At 40.5% G+C, this 20,391-nt stretch overlaps 3 protein-coding genes and 1 non-coding gene across 5 annotated transcripts; 1 reads left to right on the forward strand and 3 right to left on the reverse strand.

Moving 5' to 3' along the window:
• Positions 1–818: 818 nt before the first annotated feature.
• On the reverse strand, positions 819–1,090 carry LOC133497080 (small Cajal body-specific RNA 13). Its single transcript, XR_009793935.1, has one exon. It is a non-coding gene; the product is annotated as a small Cajal body-specific RNA 13 (non-coding RNA).
• Positions 1,091–1,558: 468 nt separating this feature from the next.
• On the reverse strand, positions 1,559–2,477 carry prkrip1 (PRKR interacting protein 1). The gene has a single exon (XM_061811403.1). The coding sequence runs from the start codon at positions 2,447–2,449 to the stop codon at positions 1,853–1,855; it is 597 nt and encodes a 198-aa protein (XP_061667387.1). The 5' UTR covers positions 2,450–2,477; the 3' UTR covers positions 1,559–1,852.
• A 132-nt stretch (positions 2,478–2,609) lies between these two features.
• Positions 2,610–4,870, forward strand: glrx5 (glutaredoxin 5 homolog (S. cerevisiae)). Its single transcript, XM_061811404.1, has 2 exons — positions 2,610–3,154; positions 4,085–4,870. Exons 1-2 carry the CDS (start codon positions 2,860–2,862, stop codon positions 4,255–4,257), a joined length of 468 nt encoding a protein of 155 aa, XP_061667388.1. The 5' UTR covers positions 2,610–2,859; the 3' UTR covers positions 4,258–4,870.
• ints9 (integrator complex subunit 9) lies at positions 4,217–20,350 on the reverse strand. 2 transcript variants are annotated; one of them, XM_061811396.1, is made up of 17 exons: positions 20,199–20,350; positions 19,825–19,952; positions 19,638–19,698; positions 19,468–19,530; positions 19,163–19,302; positions 18,924–19,010; positions 16,249–16,369; positions 11,135–11,269; positions 10,908–11,019; positions 10,642–10,822; positions 10,453–10,513; positions 9,095–9,266; positions 8,878–9,002; positions 8,419–8,586; positions 6,859–6,957; positions 6,502–6,639; positions 4,217–5,726 (listed from the first exon to the last, which is right to left on the reverse strand). In XM_061811396.1, exons 1-17 carry the CDS (start codon positions 20,205–20,207, stop codon positions 5,550–5,552), a joined length of 1,977 nt encoding a protein of 658 aa, XP_061667380.1. In that variant the 5' UTR covers positions 20,208–20,350; the 3' UTR covers positions 4,217–5,549. The 2 variants fall into 2 exon arrangements, with proteins under 2 accessions (XP_061667380.1, XP_061667381.1); XM_061811397.1 differs by having other exon boundaries at positions 19,825–19,985; positions 20,199–20,332.
• Between the last annotated feature and the right edge of the window lie 41 nt (positions 20,351–20,391).

The raw sequence follows: 20,391 nt of genomic DNA on the forward strand, positions 1-20,391 counted from the left end.
ACTAGTCATGCATTTTCATTACTGCTTGTCCTCAAGTGTTGCAGTTGAGCTTGTGTAATTTTGTTTCTTCTAAAATTAAGTTATATGAGGTGTAAAATTCCCCTCCGTGTATGCGTGTGTGAAACTGAATGACTAGGTCTGTACTGTACATGCCCGACAGTCACCTGGCAACAAATCTAGGGTGTGCCCTGCTTCTCGCCCGGGCATTTCCATTAAAGGTCAAAGGACAAAGATGTTATGAGGTCAGTTACCAATTCGCCTTTTGTGTTATGTAAAACATGCATACCATTTTCTTGCAAATGTGTATAGTTGAGCTAAAAATGAAATGTTTTTTTCCCCACATATATGGAGCCCCCCCCAAAACATACTCAAAAGATCAAGACACTGGGATACAGGCGACAGGAAATGACGTTGCAATTACCAAACACAGCACACTACACTTTAAATGGCGAGCAATGGCTCAACAGCGCCAGATAAGAGCCGAAGACTGAAAGGTTCCAGACTTAAATTTTTTTTATATCTTTGTCCTCTGACCTTCAATCGTTTTATCATTCAAATTACAGCTTGTATTTAGAAAAGTAATAATTAAAAAAATACCGTAACATCTTAGGAAGACTAATTTTATTGTCAAAAGAAAATAGTTCATTTTTTTCCACCAAAATGTTTCTTAAAAAAAAAATCTCAGCATTAACACTTTGTTTTACAGCACAGCTGTAAAGGGTCTGATTAAACATTGATCAAATTACACAATAATTCAACAACAAAAGAGCGCAATTGCCAATCTTCTTACTACAAACAAAGAATTGCGATTCAATTGCGTTTGTGGCAGCCAGTAGTGCCCAACAGGAAGCACTTCACCTGATTCAGGCAATATCCGGCAGCCCATATTTTTTTTTCTACCTGCCTCAAGAAAGGTGATGTCTAGAAAGTTCATCACCACCGTGGAAAGCAGGAGTATTGTCCAAAGAACATCGCACGTGCTGCTTCTGAGACTCCAGAAAGCCACGCCTTTTCATCCTTTGAATTGCTGTTTGCAACCTTGTTGTGTCCACAAGCAACAGACAAGTGCAAGGGGCAACAACATCGCAAGGCTGCAGAGATGTCACAGTGGGATTGTTCCAAAGTAAAAAAAAAAAAAAAAAAAAGGGGCTTAAACCAATAGCCAGATATCGAAATGACTGAGCATGTATTCAACACCCTTGACATCCAGGTAAGGTCCATGTATTCGTAGTACACTCTGTCCTCATGAGTATTATGATTCAGTAGACTTGTAGAAAGATTAGTTTTACGTGTAAGGTATAACTTCACGTGATGTCAGCCACTCATATTTATGAGTAAGAGGGATATGTTAACTAAAATTTTACATCACTAGTCACATATTTGTCAACTTGTGTAATTTTACCACACAAGCAACGTGCAGTTGTCTTACTAGAATGTCAAAATTGTACTAGGGAGGACAAAAACTATACTAGTACATCTACCTTCAGTAGGTTGTAGGATAAATGTTCAACTTCAAAAAGGGGAATCTGGAATACTTAGAAACTACTCGACAGCTGTCCATTATTATGTTTGTTTATTAAAATTATCATACAAATGGGCAAACCGTAGGATGTGCAACAATTTTAAGAATCCTAAATCAGATTTCTCCAGGTAAGACCAACTTCCTTGAGAAACCGTGGACAGCACAATAAGAATCTTTTAACGTAGAGTGCCAGCCACTGCCTTTGTGGCTATTCGATCAGAGACCATAGTTGAAAGTTGCTTTTAAAAATGTACGTTTACAGTCACGTTCGTCGTTGGTCAATAATGTCAAATAGTCGTTTCAAAATTGTCCTGGGCATTGCAACATCAACTATTTTTTCCTCATGATGAAGCTAGGGACCTCAGCATCATCATCGGCCTCTTTTTCCTCATCCTCCTCGTCCGTGTTCTTTTCGTCTTCACTGGTTTCATTGAGACTTCTCTCGACGTCCCCCTCTCGTTGATCTTGTTTGGCTTTCTTCGCCATTAACTTCTTCTGCTTAAGCTTTTCTCGTTTCTTCCTACGCTTTGCCGTTCTCTCTTCGGCTTCGCGTTGGTTTTGTTCCACTTTGTCCAAGTAGGCCTGCTCCTTGTTCTGCTTCACGGACATTTTGTCCAGAAAGTCTTGTCGCTGATACTCTCGGCGTCGAAGGTGCCGATAAACGTGGAACTCCCCGCTGCCCGCGCCGGCGCTTGAGCCCATCACATCTCGGACGAACTCTGGTGGAGCCCGAGGGTTCCATTCTTTCTGACGCTCCGGTATTGCAGCGGGTTTATCGGGGTTCCGCATCAACCTCTCCAATTTGAGGCGTTGTTCTTCCGCAGGAGTTTTGGCAATGACCAGAGGCTGGCCGCCCTTCCCTCCTGGTTTTGACGATTTGTTGTTCTTCGTATCGTGCGCCGCCATTTTGGTCAACGACTGTAACATTTATTACTTCCGTATTACGCAAGTGACCCGGAACTTCTTATGCGGCTCTTTATTTTTTTTCCGAACGATTTATTTGCTACTCTAATTCAATGACATGTGTCATCGGTAATTTGAATTGAAATTTTATAGTTGCATTTAAGGTTTGGTGGATATTGTTTATGTCAACGTTTACTAATTGAATTGTGTAACCAATGTGGGACCGACGTATCTGCCAACCAATGATAAATTAAATTATAATTAGTCGGGTGTAGCTAACCAATCATAACGTCCATTGTCTCATCGTCCCGCCTCTCGGTGACAGGCTTGACGTTTTTTTTTTGGTTTTTTTTTTAAGAGTGGATGAACTCTAGTGTTGAATCTTTACGCACAAATTTCTTCTCCTCGTTTAAAGATAAAGACGACTAAATAGCATGGCTAACGTACTAAGGTACACTTATCGGTGTCTACGCTTCGGAGCGTACCCTGTAGCCGGACAAGCCGAAGGACGCGTGTGGACGGCTTCTCCCCGACTCTTGTGCACGGCATCGGATCTCCAGAAAGACCTTGGCAAGATGGTGACGAAGGACAAGGTGGTGGTGTTTATGAAAGGCACTCCGGCTCAACCGATGTGTGGTTTCAGCAACGCCGTGGTCCAGATTCTACGGATGCACGGAGTAGACGAGTACGCCTCGTACAACGTGTTGGCAGACGAGGAGCTCCGAGAAGGTTAGTGCATTTAGATAACAGCGGCAACAAGTTGTCATTTGAGGTTAATTTCAAGTTTTAGTCGGAAATTCCACAGTGACCACTCGTCGTTATTTCATTTGATGTTAATGTAGTGGTCGTGACGTCATAAACGTTCCTGGCTAACTCACCTAAGGTTTACTCCTTTTTTTTTATCAGCATTTTGCAGAGGCCCTCCCTAGGGTGTGGTACTGAAACAGCCGTTCGAAATTCATGTCGCTTTTCCAGGGGTTTTTGGCAAAGCCCCTAGATTTGGCCACGACATTACCTGTACAAACCGAGAGGAAGCAGGAAGTAAGACATTTAAATTTACTCAACAGCAGCCAATTTACTCGCCCACTCAAGTGGCAAATTATAATCATATATTCAATAATCTTTGGGAAATGTTGGTCGGTTCATTGATAAACACTTGCTTTAATTGGATTTGTTTGACAGCACTGTAGTTAGGTTACAAGTTATGTCATCACTTTTCCAAAGTTAGCTGGGATAGGTCCAGCACTCCCACAAGCCTAGTAAGGATAAGCGGCTCAGAAAATGGATGGATGGTTCACTCCTAGTGGTTGAAATGTTTAGAGCTTTAGCAGCGTATAATCAAAAGAGCCAATGAATGTACTGTATCACTGGACCCAGCACCTTGTGGAAACAGTGGGCATTATAGCACAACCTGGTGGAACTTGTTGGCATTGCAGACAAGGTCCAATGAATGTCATGATTTTATGATTAGGACAATTCAATCCCAATCGCTGGCAGGTCGTAGTTGGCCCATCCCTGACCTATTTAGGAGCTGCACTCACACCTCCCCCAATACTCGCACTTCAACTGTGACAGCATGCACACCTGCCCCACATCTTTTTTGTTATTGTTTTGACGTCCACTGAAATGTTGTTAACCATTGCATTTTGCTTCCCGCAGCAGTGAAAGCGTTCTCCAACTGGCCAACGATTCCTCAAGTCTACTTCAATGGGGAGTTTGTGGGAGGCTGCGACATCCTCCTCCAGATGCACCAGAATGGTGATCTGGTGGACGAGCTGAAGAAGCTGGGTGTCCAGTCTGCATTATTGAACGCTGAAAAAGACTCCAAGTAGATGACGAGAACGTTGTGCTTAAAAACAGAGGATACAGTTTGTTGAATCTCACTCGTTGTACTCCAGACAAAATTGACTCTTCTGACTGACAATGAAGTTGCCATGCCACTATCTTTAACACAGAAATGACACTTCAGGATGACTTCGCACTATTGTTCAAGTTGGACCAGAATGCAATGTCATCTCACCAGAAAACTTCCAAATATACTTGTGTAAAGAAGGGACAACTTTGTCTTGAATTTTTACTCAGAATCAAGTGAATATCGCTAAGAAAGGTTTATAATGTACACGCTTGTTACATTGTGTGGTCATCATGGCACCAAGAGTTTTCTTACGCATGGAATGGACACTTTTAAGACCCGGTGAAATACAACAAATAATTCACCATATTTTTAGTCGTGAAAATGAGCAATTTATATTTTTAGCTACAATTTAAGTGTTTGTCAGCTAAGAGCCTGAAATCTCTTGCCAGTCACTCACTGTCGCTTGCTTTCTGCCCATGAATTGTATTTTTACAGCATTGGTACATTGCAATATATTGCACATTTTTGTCATGATCTATTGTATTTTACCTGCATGTACACTGAGTGACAATTAAAATATCAAATGGTAATATTGTATTACATCTTTTGTGAACGATGCAGCAGCGACAAGTAACAAACAAAAAAAAGCTTATCACAAAGTTATCTTTAATCTTAACCCATTCGTGGGCAGCATCCCATTTTTGGGACATCATGATTTTCACGCACTATATCCTTCAGTATATCAAAATATTTAAATGTTTTAATCTGAAGCCAAAATTTGGTATCAGGAGAGGAGAACTCATCGGTCAAAGTTAGCAGAGAATTATTTCCCTTTCCTTCCTGACCCAACATGGCTGCCTCAAGTACACATGGAGCGTTTTCCAAGAGAAGAAAGGTCAGTATGCAACCAAGTTTGTCTTTAAAATGCTAATCCATCAGTATTATGAATGCGTGTCGTTCTAGAATAAGAATTAATTAACATATCTTTAGTATGTACCACATTACAGAACTGATAACATACAGTTTTGGGACCCTGCCCGTGGGAGGGGACATCTTTTTTTGCCCTTTGTTTTATACGTCAAACAAAAAAGTGTTATTTCCCTGATTGTGGCCTTTTAGGAGATTTTTATCTCAATAAGGCAAAAAATTGCCACCCTGCCCATGAATGGTTTTGAATCTTTAATACAAAATACTATTTTACAAAACATCTGTGATGGCTTTAGAGTAAATACGATGGAAAGTTTCCATGTCAGATTACTGAGTAACAGTTCAGATTTTCTGCAGGAAGCGCAGTACCAGGTCTCGCAGTGTCATGCGTAGAGGCTCATTGTTGTCGCACACAATGTGTGTGCCATCGTCCTCCAGCTGAATCAGTGTGTCCTCCTCGTGCAAGTGGAGGATGTAGCCGTCTGCCGTCTCCTCCACCTTTATCTCCGTGATACCGTGCTGCAATGCAAGCGTATACAGTTTCACTGCCATCTTTTTTTTTTTTTTTAGGGTGGGCTGCTAAATTTTGTTATTGCTGGGCCCAATACAGTCTACATTCCTACAAGGGAGAAATAGGGCTAAATTGAAAAAAAATAAAACTTTAAGAAGTCCCATTTTATTTTAACACAATCTAATAATCCAGAGATTGCTGATAATCTGATTTTCTGATAAAATTACAGTTACCTCAAACTGGTTTTCCTTGGAAATAATACAATTTATCTTGAAAGGAGCTATTTTTTTCCCTTGAATATATAGAAAAATAGTACCGGAAAATTACAATTTTTGAAGTACTAATATTCCAAGAATTAAGTTAGTTACACAGAGACAGCTGTAATATTGCAATAATATGGTTGTATCTTTTTGAGAAAAACTCATACACTGTGATTGGGAGGCAACTAGTCTATTGTCTATAATGGCTGTTGCCCAAAATCAGCCAGTTGAGGCTCCAGCTCAGCCAAGAGCCTCATAATAAAAAGCAGTACAGAAATAGGATGGATGGACTTTCAAGATCCAGAGCTCAAAAACCTTGAAGGTAGATCATTATTTAGAAAATTATTTTGAAATCATGAAAATGATGACTTTATATCATGGTCTCAATTTCTAATGTAAACAAATATTTTTACTCAACTTTATTCTCAATCTCATAGTCTCATTGTTTACTTTGGCCCTAATACTCTTTTGTAACATTCCTACTCTTGAGCGAGGTGAAAAAAAAATCCAATAAAACCCTGACCTTTTGCAGAGTTACAAGGAATGGTTCAAGGGGTACAGCACCACTGAGGAGGGGTTTGGGAGCCTGACCAGCTGGGGGCTCCTCCATTAACCGCTTCCTCTTCTTGGTAGGAGGCGCTGGAGAAGGCTTGGGAACTGACTGCCAATACAAAATGGGAAAATATCTTGACTTCAAATAAGTTTTTGTGAAAGTAATGTTTTCTCAGCCTGCTCTTGAATTGTCATGAACAGTGCTGTGTAAAAAAATCAACACTATTTAAAAAATAATGTGCATTGTTTGTTGATAATTCAGCCTTGGTGGAGATCAGTCCGCTAAAACAACAAATCTACTTGGAGACTTTTTATTTTCCCCACTCACCAACAGCGTGTGCTTGTTGTCCTTTGAGTGCAACATGGCCGACACAGTTGCCACAGAGATGCCCGGTTTGACCTCAGAGGGCACCAAAGAGTTGGCCAGCTAGAAACAAAAACAGATAATGTCCAGATTAAACTTGCCCACTTGTTCACACATAATGGGATCCTGACATTTCCCAGGACAAAAGGCATTTACAGTGGTGCCTTGAGATACGAGTTTTATTCATTGAGTGACCAAGCTCTTACTTCAAGTTGCTCTTATGTCAAAGCCAATTTCCCAATTCTAATGAATGTAAATGCCATTAATCTGTTTCAGCCCTCCAAAATGCTACCCTGCTTTTTTTGTACGTCTTTAAATAAGAAAAGTGTTATTACATTTTAAAATAACATTTATTGTATAAAAACAAGAGAATGCAAAGAAAGGAACTGCCTTTATAAAGTTGGAGATGAGACAACTTTTGGTAACAGAAGATACTGGTGGAGGTGGAGAAGACATGGAGGATATTTGGTTTCTCAGTCACTCTTGCTCATTTACTCTCTTCTTTCCACCAACTCTGAAATTAATTGCTATTAATCAATTAATTGAAATTAATTAATTGTGTGTTGTTCACTTTTGCTTAACTTAATTTGTATCTTTTCACTAAGATACAAACTCAATGGTACTCTACAATGAACTTGAATGAACTTAATTGCTGTACATTTTTTCTCAGTTTTACCTTCTGGTCTTTTCTCTTGCCCAATTTTGGGCTTTTTTGCAAGGCATTCTTCTGTGTCAACAGATGGCCATTTAAAAAAAATACCTGTCAAAGGAGGTTTGTTTCTGCCTCTTTTTGAGAATGTTTCTGAAATCGGTAAGGCCACATGCCATTACATAGCGCCAATGCACAACCAGTTGTAATGGATGTTTCTTCACCACAAAGTCCGAAAATTTCTCCCACATTGCCAACACTTCCTTTCTCTCGGTGGTAAAGATAACCTCCTCTGTCTAATTTACTTTAACTAATTTCACTCCGCACCTCCTATGCTGGTGCATCTGTCGCTTCCTTATTTCCTCCGTCGTCAGCTCCGTAGCTTCGAAATAATTTTCACCCACTTGGGTGGCGTTATCGACTTGATGGATTCCTTCTGCCTGAGAATTGTACATATCGTTGATGTAGAACGGTCATACCACTTTGCCAGGTCGCTCACTCGTACACCCTGTTCGTGTTTTTCTATTATTTCGTGCTTTAATTCACTTTTACTGAATGCAAAATAAAACGCGAGCAGAGCTGCATGGAGATGCCACGTGGAAAGATGGAGTGAAGTATGAAAAATTTAGCAGAACCTCTGCATTTCACCATCTTAAGGATCGCAGCGCCGCCTACCGGCAGTACATCAGATCGTGGCTTGCAAGACGTGACAAAAAATTTTTCCCGGCCGCAAGTCGTATCTCAGAAAACTCGTATGTAAAGTTACTCGTATGTCAAGGTACCAGTGTACTTGTGTAATATGAACATATGAACATTACATTACAGTTTTAAACTGGTTTTGTAGGACGAGCTCTCCCCTTCCTTCTGTGTCTCACCTCAGGTAGAATATAGACGCGCTCGTAACGGCGTCTAAAAGGCAGGCTGAGCACGGAACAGCGCCTGTAGGGCATCGGAGGGGGCTGCAGCTCCAGCATCAGATCAGAGCGATGAGACTGGCTCACCGGAGGCTGGGTGTACTGCTCGGGACATACCACGTGGACAGCCTGCAGGGAGAGTGGCAGCAAGGAGGTCATAATAAGAAAACGGGCCAAGAAAGCAGGGAGGAGGGTTTCTCCCGCAAAAACATTTACAGAAGTAGTAGAAATTCACATAATATAGGGGCACCTAGAAGCTGCTGTTAACTGCTGTGGTTTTTGCTATGCAAATCACAAAAATAAAACAATACGAGTGTCAAATAAAAGCATCTAAAAAAAAAAAAATGAAAAAAAATGTGGAGATGATGCTTCTTATACTGTACATTTGTAAGACTTAACTGCATTGTTGCAGGGTGTTACCTGAACCTCCTTGAGCAGCTTTGACACTTGGTGGAAATTAAGACGTGTGTCAATTGGACAGTAAACACACTTCATGGCTAGTGGCTGGTAGGGGGCCAAAGCATCCAAGTAGGAGAAGTCAGGTTCTGTCGGCACAGATCATTTCCAATGTTGCCTTCATGTATGTCAGTTTTACGAGCTGCACTGCTTGAGTTTATGACTTGCGTGTGTTTCCAACCGGTGAAGATGATCGTGTTGAGGCTGGATTTGCCCCACAGCTCCATGAAGTGGACCACGTCCCCAAAGCGCAATGAGGGGTGGCCAGTGAACACCACGCATGGTTGGCGGAAGTCACTGCTAAAGTCACCGTGAATGCTGGGGTAGTGCTTCAGCTTGTTGCTTTGGATCAACTGAAACACCACCACAGAATGTACGCATTACTCATAAGCCACTTGCTCTAGTCTCGTCAATATCGTTTTGAAGTGATGGTGGTTGGCATGACGCTTTGATGTTCACGGTGGAGTATAATGTGAATGTTGCCAAGTGGACATTTTTTTCTTTTACCTGTGTCATACAAGACTAAAAGGGTTTATAAAAAAACAAGATTTCTAATTTCCCAAGAATATTTCCCAGTCAGTTTCACTGCACAATGAATGAGAACAAAACCAGCAAAAGGACTGGAAGGGATACATTATCACCTATAATTGTTGCTGTTTTTTCTTTAAATGTTAAGTAAAAAAACTATTTTAAAAATATACCAAAAAATAGTGCAACTGTTTCCTGGTTATGTTTTTATTGCATACAGTTTCATGATAGCTAGGCTGGATGCGAAGTTTGGAAGGAGGACTATTTCTGGCAATAAAGCCTGTGGTTCCGATTTCCTGACCGACCAGAAAATTCCCGCTAACCCAAATATTTTTACACGATGTAATAAATATGTTAGCGGCATGGTTCTCCACAGCCACGCGCACACTGGTGGCGCACGCCACTTACAGAAGCAGAGTTAAGTCAGGTGTTTGACAGTGGCCGGCGGCGTGGACATGTGCTATTTCCTCATGAGTGCTGATTATGTTGTGCATTCAAGCCTTGTTTTTCACGTCACTTGTTGCCAAATTGTTGTGTGTGTACGCATGTGTGTTCACGAGCGTCAGCTAATGTAACTGCCTGATCCCATGTCATAGCGTGACTGAGCCATATCAAGTCAAGTTACGTTTCCATGTTTTGCCATGTCCTATTTTTTACATTATTTCATGTTTTTTGGACCAAGCCTTCATGAATTTTGATCTCTTTATGCACAAGAAAGTCTGAATTAACAAGAACTGACAAGAAAATGGTGGCACCATGTGCTGGAGACGGACTAAAATTATTTTGTAAAAAAAAACAAAAAATGACTTCCCGACCCCAGTTCTGAAATGTAGGAAATCGTAACCACAACCTTTTTTTGGTATGGCCTAATTTTGCTGCTGTTTATGTCTGGCTGGTGTTTTAGAAAATGAACAACATTTTAGGTTAAATTCTCTTTGGTTCCTTTCAGAAATCCATCAAAAATGCCCCCTTTCTTCACATCATATAGCATTGTTGTTGTACAGGATCTACCTCTGCATGGGGGAATGGAGGCTCTGGAAGATACACCTTTGACTGCTTGTTGTGACAGAGCCTAAAATGATCGATAAAATGAATGTGAGCATGTGTGACATCCAGGCGTTTAAAAGAAAAGGCTTTTGTGTTCTGTTGTACAGCAAAGTGAAAAAACCCAAAATAATTCAATAAAAAAAATGTGGTTACCACTCAGCAAAGATTTGTGAGAACTCCAGGGAGCTGTTGGCGACAGGGGAAATGAAGTAGAAGGGGGTGGTACCCAGGTTGGCACTGTCAATGAACTGGTACAGACACTCCAACAAGTCATAAATCACCCCAGAAGAGTAGCATGGCACAAGCACATTGCCTCCGGCGCGAATCGTCATGGCTACAACACACATGTGGCTAACATTCAAATCATCAAAAGATGGATTTAACCTTACAAAGTTGCCATTTGGGACATTTTAGCCTACCTAGATTGCTGCAGAATTCTCCCAGCATGCCGTCTGGGTTGGCAGTGGGCATCTGGGTGAGGCCTGTCAGAATGAGAACATCACTGTTCTTCAGGGAACTTTGGTCCATCGGCTGCGAGAAGACAGAGGAAAGACTTGAAAGTGAATAACTAGTCTCAGTCTCACTCACACTCACACCTCTTTTGGCCACTACGAAATAGGAAATTCATTGTTGATTCTCTACCTACCTGCGGGTGTGTGGTTAGGAGGGAAGAACCGGACACGTAGGAAACTTTCTCATGATGAGACTGGATGATCCAGTTGGAGCTACCCAAGGAGTAGCCAGAGCTTAATGGAGAGATCTGGACAGCTCCAAACAACTCCTGCAAAAAAAATAAACCATGGGAGTAATGTTGCATGTTCTTTTATAATTTTATTGGTTTCCAGAAGATTTAAAAAAGCATGACTGACATTTCATTTACAGTTAGGGATGAGGCAAATATAAGATAAACCTTGATCCAATTTAAATCATTCCTATTACCATTTACAAATTCTGATTATTAATATCGTAGGTGGAACAGAAGCGTGTGGTGAGCACAACCGGCTCACAATTATGAGGACCCCGGTTCAAATTTGGCCTCACTTGTGTGGAGTTTGCATGTTCTCTCCAGGCCTGTGTGGGTTTTCTCCAGGTACTCCAGTATCCTCCCACATCCCAAAAATATGCAGGGCAGGTTAATGGAAGGCTCTAAATTGTCTGTAGGTATGAATGTGACGGTGAATGGTTGTTTGTTTACATGTTACCTGCGATTGGCTGGCAAGCAGTTCAGTGTGTACTCCGTGTACCCCGAATCCTGCCTGCAGTTAGATGGGATAGGTACCAGCAAACCCACAACCCCAGTAAAAATAAGCGGTATAGATAATGGATGGATGGATTAATACCGTATAGTCTGCACACGAGCAACAGGGAGAGTGACGCAGAGCTGCCAACCCAAGTGGCTCTTTAGAGAAAAAATTAAATTATAGTAACAATTTAGCAACCCTGCCCTCCCTTACGAGGAGTTTGCATGTTCCCCCCATGCCTGCGTGTGTTTTGGCAGCACAGTGGGGCAGCTGAAAAGCATTGGCCTCACAGTTCTGGGATCCTGTGTTCAATCCCAGCCCGCCTGTGTAGAGTTTGCATGTTTTCCCAGAGCCTGCGTGGGTTTTCTCCGGGCACTCCGGTTACCTCCCACATCCCAAAAACATGCATTAATTGGAGACTTTAAATTGCGCCGAGGTGTGATTGTGAGTGTGACTGTTGTCTGTCTCCATGTGTCCTGCAATTGACCCCTCCCTACAGGGCACTTAACCACGCCTCCTGAAGTTACGTCACCCCACGTGTGCTAACCTCAGACAAACAATTAGCAAAAATGGCGGCACAGCAAGAAAAGACTAGAGCGAAATTGTCCGATTTACCGGCTGATTTCTCACTCGCATTCTTAGCTAACAGTGAAATATCATTGAAAAGCAGACAGCAGGGCTTCAAGTATTTCAGCGAGGGGTATTTCAATGGTATTTACATGAATATCGACGGAGAAACCATTGATGATAGCGCGAGATATTTCCGGAGTCAGAGGAAGACCGAGAAGCCACATAATATAATATATTATAACCCAAAGACGAATTCGTCATTGACAGTTTCCTATTTTCGTGTTACCTATTACACTTGTGTGCAGAATCTGTATGTGTATCTGTATAGCAGTTTGTGAACCGCCGTATGAAGGAAAAGAAGAAGGCGAGGCTTGATTTACGAGTTGTTTCTCTCGTTTTCTTTGTGTAACGTCACGCGCACCCCTCAATAATTATTCTTGAATTAGTGTCGAACCTACGTAAGTCCCGACCAAGTACGACAATCACTACTTTAGTGTCCTCAAACATCCTTCCTTCAGTCTTGGTGTCTCGGTGCACGTCGAAGGCTTTTAGGACTCGCTATTACGGTTTAGCTTAGCTCGGGAGCCGCCAACAGAGACACGTTTGTGCAGTCAGATCATTGCAAAATATCGCTCAACACAGATCAAGTGTGTCAATCATTCACACTTAGCTATGTTATGCAAGCGAAGAACTGCTAATTCATTTATATGAGACATGTATTGAAAATCAAATATAGGGCATACCTTCGTGCAAACAAAGTCCGGTTTAGCTCAGCTTGGGAGCGCCGAACAGAGACACGTTTGTGCAGTCAGATCATCGCAAAATATCGCTCAACACAGATCAAGTGTGTCAATCATTCACACAATACTATGTTATGCAAGGGAAGAACTGCTAATTCATTTATATGAGACATGTTTTGAAAATCAAATATAGGGCTTACCTTCGTGCAAACATATCTGTTCTGGTTGATGGATTCAGTTGATCATGCGGTCTTCCACAAAGTTTGATCCATCGAAGACATTTTTCGTACTCTGTCTTCTGTTCTGGTTGATTTTAGATGCATTCAGTTGATCATGCCGTCTTCCACGAAGTTTGATCCATCAAAGACATTTTTCGTACTGGGTCTTCGGTTTTGGAAAGGGTACGAATTGAACTCCACCAACTAGCCTTTCAGGATACCTGTCGTCACTATTACAAAGTCCGTGACTACACCTCTTAACCATATCTATTGATAAAGAACCCAAATACGCGATAAAACGCTAACAAAAGCTATACTGGACCATGCTACGTTGTCTGAGGGAACGGCGAGTCCAAAAAGGGGCGTGGTTTATGCAGATCTCTGGCCTCTGATTGGTCAGCGACGTGAATGACGCAATTTCTACAGAGGGGTCAATTGGCTGGCAACCAGTTCAGGGTGGAACCTGCCTCCTGCCCGATGACAGGTCCAGCACTCCAGCACTGCCATGACCCTTGTGAGAATAACCGGCTAAGAAAATGGATGGATGGATGGAATTTAACAAAATATTTTTGGTGTTACTGGAGACTTTAGCCCTGAGCACTCTGACACTCAACACACAGACTCCCTTTGAGATACAGTTAGAGGGAGATGTTCAACCCTCCTCATCCAAACAGCAAGTCAAGCACTTTCTGAGGCCTAAGTGCAGCTGGAGTGTTGACAATAAAAAACAAAAAATGTTCCTCTAGATAGAAAACCACAAACAGAGTCTCTGTCCACTTATTTATGCAGTGGAGAGAAATTGAACAACCCCCCTGACTCTAGCCCTCGGGCAGCAAAGACATTGTGGATTTTCGGACTTTGGACTCAAAACTGGATAAAACCGCTTGACTTATCAAAAGGTCCTTCCAAAGCTTAAATATAGCCATTATTAATTAGCTTTACAGACTTGTGAATATGATCAGCTCAAAATGCAGCTGCAGATGTTACTGCTATGATTGCACATATTGTCTGTTGAAAATCTACATTTTTTCAAATGTTTGTAATCTTCTTTGTCTATTCACTTTAGTCCAGGGGTCGGGAACCTATGGCTCACGTGCCAAATTTACCCCCACGAGCTAGAAAAAACACGTCTTTGGAAAATTTATTTTCAATGGGAAAAAGGCCCAGTGAAGAGATTGAAAAAGAGCTTACAAGTTCCAAGAAAAAAAGTTATTAACCACATCAGAACACTACTTTAACTCACGCCTTTTTGAGGAGCTTTGTGAAGAGATGGACGCAGATGCTTCTCTTATACACAGAAATAAGATGGTTATCCAGAGGGAACTCGTTCACAAGAGTGTCGGTAAAAATAGTCACGCATTGACCAGTCTGCAGTGATAAAAAGGTTTGGGACCGCTGGCATAGGCAATCCAATTGAGGCAGAAACAGTTTGTCCTTGTGGAGTTGACATAGTTTGCTGTCCTATATGGAAGCCAATGTGGGCAGGCGCAGAAGGGTCGAAGGCAGATCTGGTGGGAATTAATTGTGGAAAAGCTTTTGACAAAGATGGCTAAAAGAAAAAAGAGATGAGGAGTAAAGTGGCAAAGTTTTCAGTAAGAACGGACAGAGTAATTTGCCTTTGAGAAAGAAGGTTCCTTTGTGTCTGATATGTAATGACAAAACTCCAATGATTAAATGCTTAAAAATAAAGTGCCACTTCGAAACACGCCATATACACGCCATTGGATCAAAATACCCTGTGGGCAAGAGCAGTTACAAAGTATCTCAGGAGCTACTATCCAGAGTCCAAGCTAGTCAGCAGCAACTTCGTGTTTGGATACAACAAGGTGACATGAATTCAGAATGCTTTGCTGGTGCTTGCGCAACTGTGAGAAACTGAGAAACATTCACAGATGGGGAGTATGCCAAAAAATTCGTGCATGATGTTCCCAATGGACTTTTTGACAACTTTTTCACGAAAAAATTAAACCTTGCAGACCAGCTGATTGTGAAAACTTGGAACACACTTCCTGTCACATACCACACACTGTGGCATGTGAGTATTGCTGTACTAACAATGTTTGGTTCTACCTATACATGTGAAAAATGTTACTCACATTTAAAAGAATATTAACCTATGTTAAGCTGCATGAAGTTTAATCGAATGACGTATGAAACAGACGACAAAGCCACCAGCAAAACCATGCAGCACCAGAAGTTGCATTAATGGTAAGAAGTACTTTTGTCATCATAATAATGTTATGTAAAATAATTTAGACTTACTGTACTCTTAAAGTGTTGGTCGTACATAAAATGCATGAATACACTAGCATTTAGTTTTAAAAATATTGTAGGGCTCTTTTGGAATTACATTTTAAAATATTTGGCGTTTATGGCTCTTTCAGCCTAAAATGTTCCCAACCCCTGCGTTAGTTTTTTGAACTGACAAACATTCATTAAATATAGTAATTATTAGTCTTCATTGAATAATTCATTACATTAATGATTTAGTACAGTCTCATCATTAAAGACCTGTATGCCACAGTCTCCTTAATTTTAAGTAGAATTTATGGGGTCTTGCATGGATATTAAAAAATAATGAGGCATAGGCTATCAGATTTGTTTTCAAAATAAAATGTAAATTTTCACTGCATGTTTCTCAGATTTTTTTGTTTTTCTTGCATTACTACTAGTAATATCCTGACAGCAGTGATAATCATCGTCATGAAAATTGTGACATTTTCATGTTTCAATTTACAATTAAAATCATGTCAATTATTTCAAATCCATGGTTTAAAAAATGACATATGGAGAACTACAGAAACGCCTCCAACAATCATTTTGTATTAAACTAATTGTTGAAAAAAAAAATTCACAATACGTTAAACCCTATTTTATAAATATTTTCTATTGTGTTCATAAATTATCTCTGGCATTAGCCTGAAGTGTGTCTGTGTTTGGGTGTGCACGTACGTGTATTGACTGGACACCACCATGAGAACAGATTCTTACCACTTTCTGTGAATAACCCACAAGTTGCACTTTGCTCAGGGCAGAGTTGACTTCCTGCATGCCGTAGCTTCGCTTCCATGTCCAAACATCAACTGCATCCTTCAGTGGTCCAGGAAGTAACCTTGTAAATAAAATTGAAACTCCTTTTACTAACATGGTTGCAAGTAGAGAAGAGCGAGTTTATAAAAACAATTTAGCATCTTTTCAGGCCCCAAAGGTGACTACCTGGTACTACTATTTTCTTCAACATGAAAGGAGATCAGCAGAAGTCATGATGCCTTAATGCAGTTCTTCTCAAATAGTGGAGGGTGAGGACGTCTCCATATCCATAAATAAGGGCCACATGTTTAACCTTTTTAAATAAGTAATGATGAATGCTCCAAACCGTTTTAAGGTTAATGTTATGTTGCCTCCTATATTTAAAATACAGAATTAGCTTTTTGTGCACTGTAGTGCACAGTGCTTTCATCTTGGATCAGGCTGTGCCAAGGTGGAATTTTAAAATTACACACCATCTCATCCTCCACTTTCTACTTTGGCTTGAGACCAGACCTTTCCCACTCGGAAAAGAAGATCTCATCCAGTTTAAACACTTTTTCTTCGATTATTCACATACTCCGACAGTCATTGCATCTTAAAACAACAGCATTTCTTTTTTAACTTTCTCCATTAATATCGAAAGTAAACATAAGCAGGAGTGTGTGTGTGTGTGTGTGTGTATATATATATATATATATATATATTTTTTTTTATTAAGAGATGAAAGTGGACTTTCATGAAAATTCCTGAAAATACAATTGCGTGCACTGGGGGGTGTGGGGGCATTTCTCCCCCCCGGAAATTTTTGAAAAAACGGATGGCTGTGGTGCATTCTGGTGATATCTTTGAACAAAATTCAGACAAAAATTTTATGTAAAATTTCTAAGTCCTGACCCCCAAAAAAATTGGGCACAAGTTCCCCAAGGGCCAAGCCCAAATTTTTTTGCCCCCCATCCCCCTATCACTGGATAGTACAAAATCATATTTGTCATTAAAATATGCTTAAAATATGCCATCTTATCTCAAGACATATGAATTAAGTGAACTATTCAGTAAAAAGACATCTAAAATTGTCCTTTTCCCCACATTATACAAATTATAGATATAGAATATACACGAAAATATATATTGAATTTCTACACCGTACAGCAAAACCTGTTAAAGAAGTTGACCTGTAGTAATAAATATTAACATTTAAGTCTCAAACTTGTTACGTCCCGTTGTACTGATATACTCGACCACATTGCACACTATCTTAGATCTGCATCTAGTAATACTAATATAACAAATCAGTTGCCTTTAATATTTTGATACACAGTCACTCACATTTGAAACATGTACGGGTGTGGTCAGTCAAGCTCGCAGATGAAGTTGCGGGTGTGATTCGGGATGGCCTTAAAATAACTTACTGGATTAATATAACAAAATAAACAAATACATAACTAAAATAGAAAACTAAAATTTAAAACTCAAAAATGATCATTTTTAATTTTAACTGATATCAGTAGAACATGCTAAAAAATGGTATTTAAAAATTTTCATCATCAATCAATAAATTGATCTGCCAAACTTGATCTGAAGACAAGTTAAATGCACTGGCCTGTCAAGGTATAAACATGAACGGTCTGTACTAGAAATGTTTTGAAAATGCTGAAAGTTTACTTCAACATAATCGGCGTTCGTTGCAACAAGCTAGCGATACATTGTAACAAACATTCCTGTTGGAAATCGTGACATTTTGTTGGGGGGGGGGGGGGGCATGCACAACGGGACTGCCGTAAATAGGAGGTCGGCTTGCGAGAATGCGCCTTTATCTGCATGCGCTCCACGTATTGGCCACACCTGAATCAAGCGACGGGGTGGATGATAGTCGAATGTTTTTTATGTTTTTGTTTTGTTTTTTAACGCCGTCACACTGCCTCGCGATCGACGCAAAGTGCACCCCTGCCTGGTGTAACTGAATTTCCTTTGACATGGCTCATGATGTTGATGACTTTCGACGTAAATGCGCTCTCATTACGTGAAGCAGTTCTGAACATGCACGTTCATACATGCTCTGTACATGGTCAGTACAGTTAACTTGCATTTCCTGTTTCCGGGTGAATACCAGTTGTTTTTTGAAGCAGTCTTGTTTAGTTAACGTTTATGAAATAAACACGTAAATGAATGTCAAGACCACACAAAATAAGCAACGTCTTGAGAGATTACGAGGGTAGGTTCGTTACTGTTACTAGTGTTCGTGCCTCAACATGGCTACGCTCGTGAAAGCAAAACAACGAACTCAAACGCATTTTCGTTCAATGTTGTCAACTAATATCGGGATTCATTTTAGGCAATTTTTCCTCAATTTTCTGGAGCAATTTTCATGAAAATGTAAAAATCCGGAATTCCGGGAAAATCCGGAGGACTTTCATCACTATATTAAATATATTCTCTCTTAGTTTAGTGAGAATAAACTTTCTTTCGGCTTGTCCCGTTAGGAGTCGCCACAGTGTGTCATCTCAGATGAACGCTCTTATTTGTTTGGCATAATTTTTATGCCGGATGCTCTTCCTGATGCAATCCCTCTGTGGTTAGAGCAATGGTTTGGTAAACCAGGGGTCGTGAGTTTGTTTCTCACTGGGGGCCCCACATACCTTTGTATTTCCTTTTTCTTCCAGGAGGTGGCAGACTGAGCTTTGGGAACTCTCTCCATGAACTTCACCAGCTCTTCCATCATCAGTCTAAACAAAACAAAACAAAAAGAAAAACATTTGAAATAAAATACACAGAAGTAATAAACAGCAAAGAGTTCTTTGCCACAACAGAACAAATATGTACTAAAATGTTACAAAAATGTTTCTACTGGAAAAAAAAAATCCCCATGTTTCATTACCTTCCAATTTGCAGGGTGGGCTCTGTGGCATACACTGTGCCAGTGAAGCCTGTGTTTTCTGTGATGTAGGGCAGGGCCATCATACAGTGATAGTTGGAAATCAAGATGACATCGATCGTTGACAGATCCAGTAATTCCCTCTGGAAACATCAATCTAGCTCACTAACATATCTATTATTGTTTATTGTGTGGTAGTACCTCAATGCTAAGTATTACAAAATATTCATATGGGAGTACTGTGAAGAGATAACCTTCCCAGAAACATAGTAAAGCTAAAGTTTACATGTGGTGGCTGAATGCATTACCTCTGGGAGACAGAACTCTGGCTGTGAATCCACAAACACTCTGCCAGCACACTCTTTCAGTTCCTGCAAATGTCAGTGAGGTAGGTAGTCACTTACCATTCTCCAATTACACAATACAGAAAGTGTTTCCATCAGTGAAAATCAAATCCATCAACATAAGCATGTCACACCTTTTCCAAGTTTAAGGTTCCATCTTTAGTGCTCCAACCAGGGAGCTTTGAGAGCCTTGGGCTGAAAGAGGATAACATATATATTGTATGCAGTAATTAAAAATAATAATCTTATGGTCGTTTTGGATTATCTCAAACTCAATGGGTAATATACTCAACAACGACACTATTATGTATCGTTACTCACCTGTGCACCAGGGGAAGAGGCAAGAAGTTGAGGACAGACGTGGTGTCAAGTGCACAATCGAGCATGATGGTGGTCGATTTGAATTTGAGGACATTGCAGGGCAATGTAGGATGGCCAGACAGACAGTACTAATGGCAACCAAACGGGATAAAAACACACGTCTTCGGTTGTCCAGAAAACAAATACAAACATATATGTTCACACAACATTGGCACATCAGATGACAAAACACTACTACACTACATCTGTGACTTCTAAGCTAACTCTCTGACAACTGAGTGACAAGCAAGGCTTCTCGTTGCTAGGATAACAAAATCTGCTATAACATCCCATTACATCAAGTCCGCACAGTTACTTTATGGGTAGGTACTTACCAATTTCATTTTTGTACAAATAAATCCACAATTAAGAACATGTGAGAGGAAACTATTATCGCTAATTTTTCATCCTGGTCCAATTTTCTTCTTCGCTGGTTGAATCGGTAGGTCGTGCACAAACGCCATTGATGCAGACCGCCACCTGTCGTGGGCCGGAAGAGTTTGATAAAATGGACTTCCGGTATTTAGT

Source organism: Syngnathoides biaculeatus, chromosome 23 (assembly GCF_019802595.1).
Source record: "Syngnathoides biaculeatus isolate LvHL_M chromosome 23, ASM1980259v1, whole genome shotgun sequence".
NCBI classification, from domain to species: Eukaryota; Metazoa; Chordata; class Actinopteri; order Syngnathiformes; family Syngnathidae; genus Syngnathoides; species Syngnathoides biaculeatus.

What these genes read in the sequence shown, in the direction of transcription:
- ints9 (XM_061811396.1), bottom strand. An exon ending in GAACCTTAAACTTGGAAAAG is followed by an intron (nt 19,531 to 19,637) that starts GTGTGACATGCT and finishes TGACATTTGCAG; the next exon opens with GAACTGAAAGAGTGTGCTGG. An exon ending in GCGTCTATATTCTACCTGAG is followed by an intron (nt 6,958 to 8,418) that starts GTGAGACACAGA and finishes TTTTGTTTCTAG; the next exon opens with CTGGCCAACTCTTTGGTGCC.
- glrx5 (XM_061811404.1), top strand. Translation starts at nt 2,860, where the DNA reads ATGGCTAACGTACTAAGGTACACTTATCGGTGTCTACGCTTCGGAGCG. An exon ending in AGACGAGGAGCTCCGAGAAG is followed by an intron (nt 3,155 to 4,084) that starts GTTAGTGCATTT and finishes TGCTTCCCGCAG; the next exon opens with CAGTGAAAGCGTTCTCCAAC.
- prkrip1 (XM_061811403.1), bottom strand. Translation starts at nt 2,449, where the DNA reads ATGTTACAGTCGTTGACCAAAATGGCGGCGCACGATACGAAGAACAAC.